Source organism: Ascaphus truei, chromosome 20 (assembly GCF_040206685.1).
Source record: "Ascaphus truei isolate aAscTru1 chromosome 20, aAscTru1.hap1, whole genome shotgun sequence".
NCBI classification, from domain to species: domain Eukaryota; kingdom Metazoa; phylum Chordata; class Amphibia; order Anura; family Ascaphidae; genus Ascaphus; species Ascaphus truei.
Genome location: NC_134502.1, coordinates 29,749,965 through 29,752,438, shown reverse-complemented (window position 1 = coordinate 29,752,438; position 2,474 = coordinate 29,749,965). Strand labels below are relative to the sequence as shown.

At 38.7% G+C, this 2,474-nt stretch overlaps 1 protein-coding gene across 1 annotated transcript; it reads left to right on the top strand.

Moving 5' to 3' along the window:
* The first annotated feature begins 353 nt into the window (after positions 1-353).
* Positions 354-1,283, top strand: LOC142471119 (olfactory receptor 5G9-like). The gene has a single exon (XM_075577912.1). It carries the CDS (start codon positions 354-356, stop codon positions 1,281-1,283), a length of 930 nt encoding a protein of 309 aa, XP_075434027.1.
* Positions 1,284-2,474: the final 1,191 nt, after the last annotated feature.

Below are 2,474 nucleotides of genomic sequence, written 5' to 3'. Positions count from 1 at the left end.
ATTAATTGTTATAGAAACTGTATTGATCTTAGAAAATGTTACATTATTTGTGGTATTTTTATGCATGAAATCTGTTTCCCACAAAGGGGTTTCCTTCAAATGTGACCTCAATCAATATTGTATTATATTAATATTTAATAGTTTTAGTGAATTTTTTCATACTCTGTGTATTGTGATATAATACTTACATTACTTGTTCTTACCAGTCAGTGATCCTAACATTACCCTTTCCATGGTCCTGTTATCGTATCTCCTACGTTCCCATTATAATGACTATTACCCGTTACTGGGCAGACTCCCTATAACGTCTTTCCCTTTGGCATATTAAAGGAAGGGGGAAGGATCTGATCAGAATGCGTGTGGAAAACCAGACAAGAGTTACAGAATTCCTCCTCCTGGGATTTAAAGATCTTCAGAGCCTCAGGATTCCCGTCTTCTGTCTGTTTCTCGGGATTTGCATGATGACATTAACTGGAAACCTCCTGATCATCGTGTTGGTGTCAACCAGTCACAAACTCCACTCTCCCATGTACTTCTTCCTCAGCATTCTATCTACAACTGACATCTTGATTACAACCAATATTGTCCCCAAAATGCTCCATGGTATATTGGGAGAAAGAGCCACCATTTCTTTTATTGGCTGCATCACTCAATTTTATTTCTTTGCTTTCTCAGTAACTACAGAGTGCTTATTACTTACAGTGATGTCCTATGACCGATACTTGGCCATCTGTCACCCTTTGCGTTATACCTCCATTATGGACACCAGGCTCCAGTTTCATCTAGTTTTCTTGTCTTGTTTCTTAGGATTCACAATAGCACTAATTATAACCACTCAGCTAGGTATGTTGCAATTCTGTGGCACCAATGTCATTGACCACGTATTCTGTGATTTTGCTCCCCTTCTAGAGTTGTCCTGCACGGACACCTCCTTTTTTAAATTGGAAAGTGTTGTTTTCTCTTTTCCTCTAACCTTCTTCTCATTTATCTTCATCATTGTAACTTATGTCAGTATCTTCCTCACCATCCTCAGGATCCCTTCCACCAGTGGGAGACAGAAAGCCTTCTCCACCTGCAGTTCCCACCTGACAGTTGTGTCCTTATTCTATGGAACGTTGATCACCATATATGTGGTCCCATCCAGAGGACACTCAGTAAATTTAAATAAAGTCCTGTCTTTGCTGTATGTTGTGGTGACCCCATTGTTTAATCCCATAATATACAGCCTGAGGAGCCAGGAGATTAGGGCAGCCTTCGGGAAACTAGTTAGCAAGACAAGGTGAGAAGCATAACAGAGCTAAACGGGTCTTATTGACTCAAAGAGTTAATATAAGTCTACTTATTATCCTACCCATGGAGACTGTGATGACTGATATGTACAGTAAATATCTTTAAGGAAAGGTTAGACATATTTCTAGAATGGAAATATGTGCAGGGATACAGGGTATATCAAATATATACAGGGTATATCAAATAAATTAAACTTAGGAAGCATGTTAATCCAGAGAGAAATCTGATTGGCGATACTAGGGTTAAGAAGGAAATGTTTTTCCTTATGATTGACATTGGATAATCCTGGACACATGGTACATAAAGCTTGGCCCCCTGCAGACACACTTACTAGAACTCCCTCCTACTGTCTCTCTATGTTCCCCTACCTACCAATTAGATTGTAAGCTCCTCGGAGCAGGGACTCTTCTTCCTTAATGTTACTTTTATGTCTGAAGCACTTATTCCCATGATCTGATATTTATATTATCTGTTATTTATATGATTACAACATGTAATACTGCTGTGACGCGCTATGTACATTTATGGCGCTATATAAATAAAGACATACAATACAATATATTTCCCAGAGGTTTTATATTTCCCTTAATATGTAACAATATAACTATAAATAATGATTGTCTCAGACAGTTATAATTTAATAAAGGTTACACTTGATGGACGTGTATTTTTTCAACCTCTTCTGCAGCCCTGTGTAAATACTGTATGTAAATAAATATTATTTATTATTTCATATAGTACAATAGTCTCTGAGTTTTTACTATCACAATTCTGCTAAATTGCATGGGCTTCTTTACTAATAACAACAATAATAATAATATTAATAATATTTAATAATTATCCTCTCTGAAGAAGTGTGTATTACCTTTTACAGAGCCAGGTGTAGAGGCTGCACCAGACACCCCACCGGATCCCCTCCACACACACACACACACACACACACGCATGAACACACACACACACACTTCCTCATCCCGTGATCGCTCAGAGATGCAATTATACCCCAGACACAGGAAGTGAGGGTAGCTTCCTGTCCCCTTTGATTGGGCTGGATGCACCACCCCACCCCTCCCCTTCCCTTAACAACACGTATTTGCCCGTGTCGTACCTGGTATTGTTAATTATAAGTACGCATGAACTCATTAATATGTAATGTAGTAGAGGCGCATGCGTGACGGCAAGGA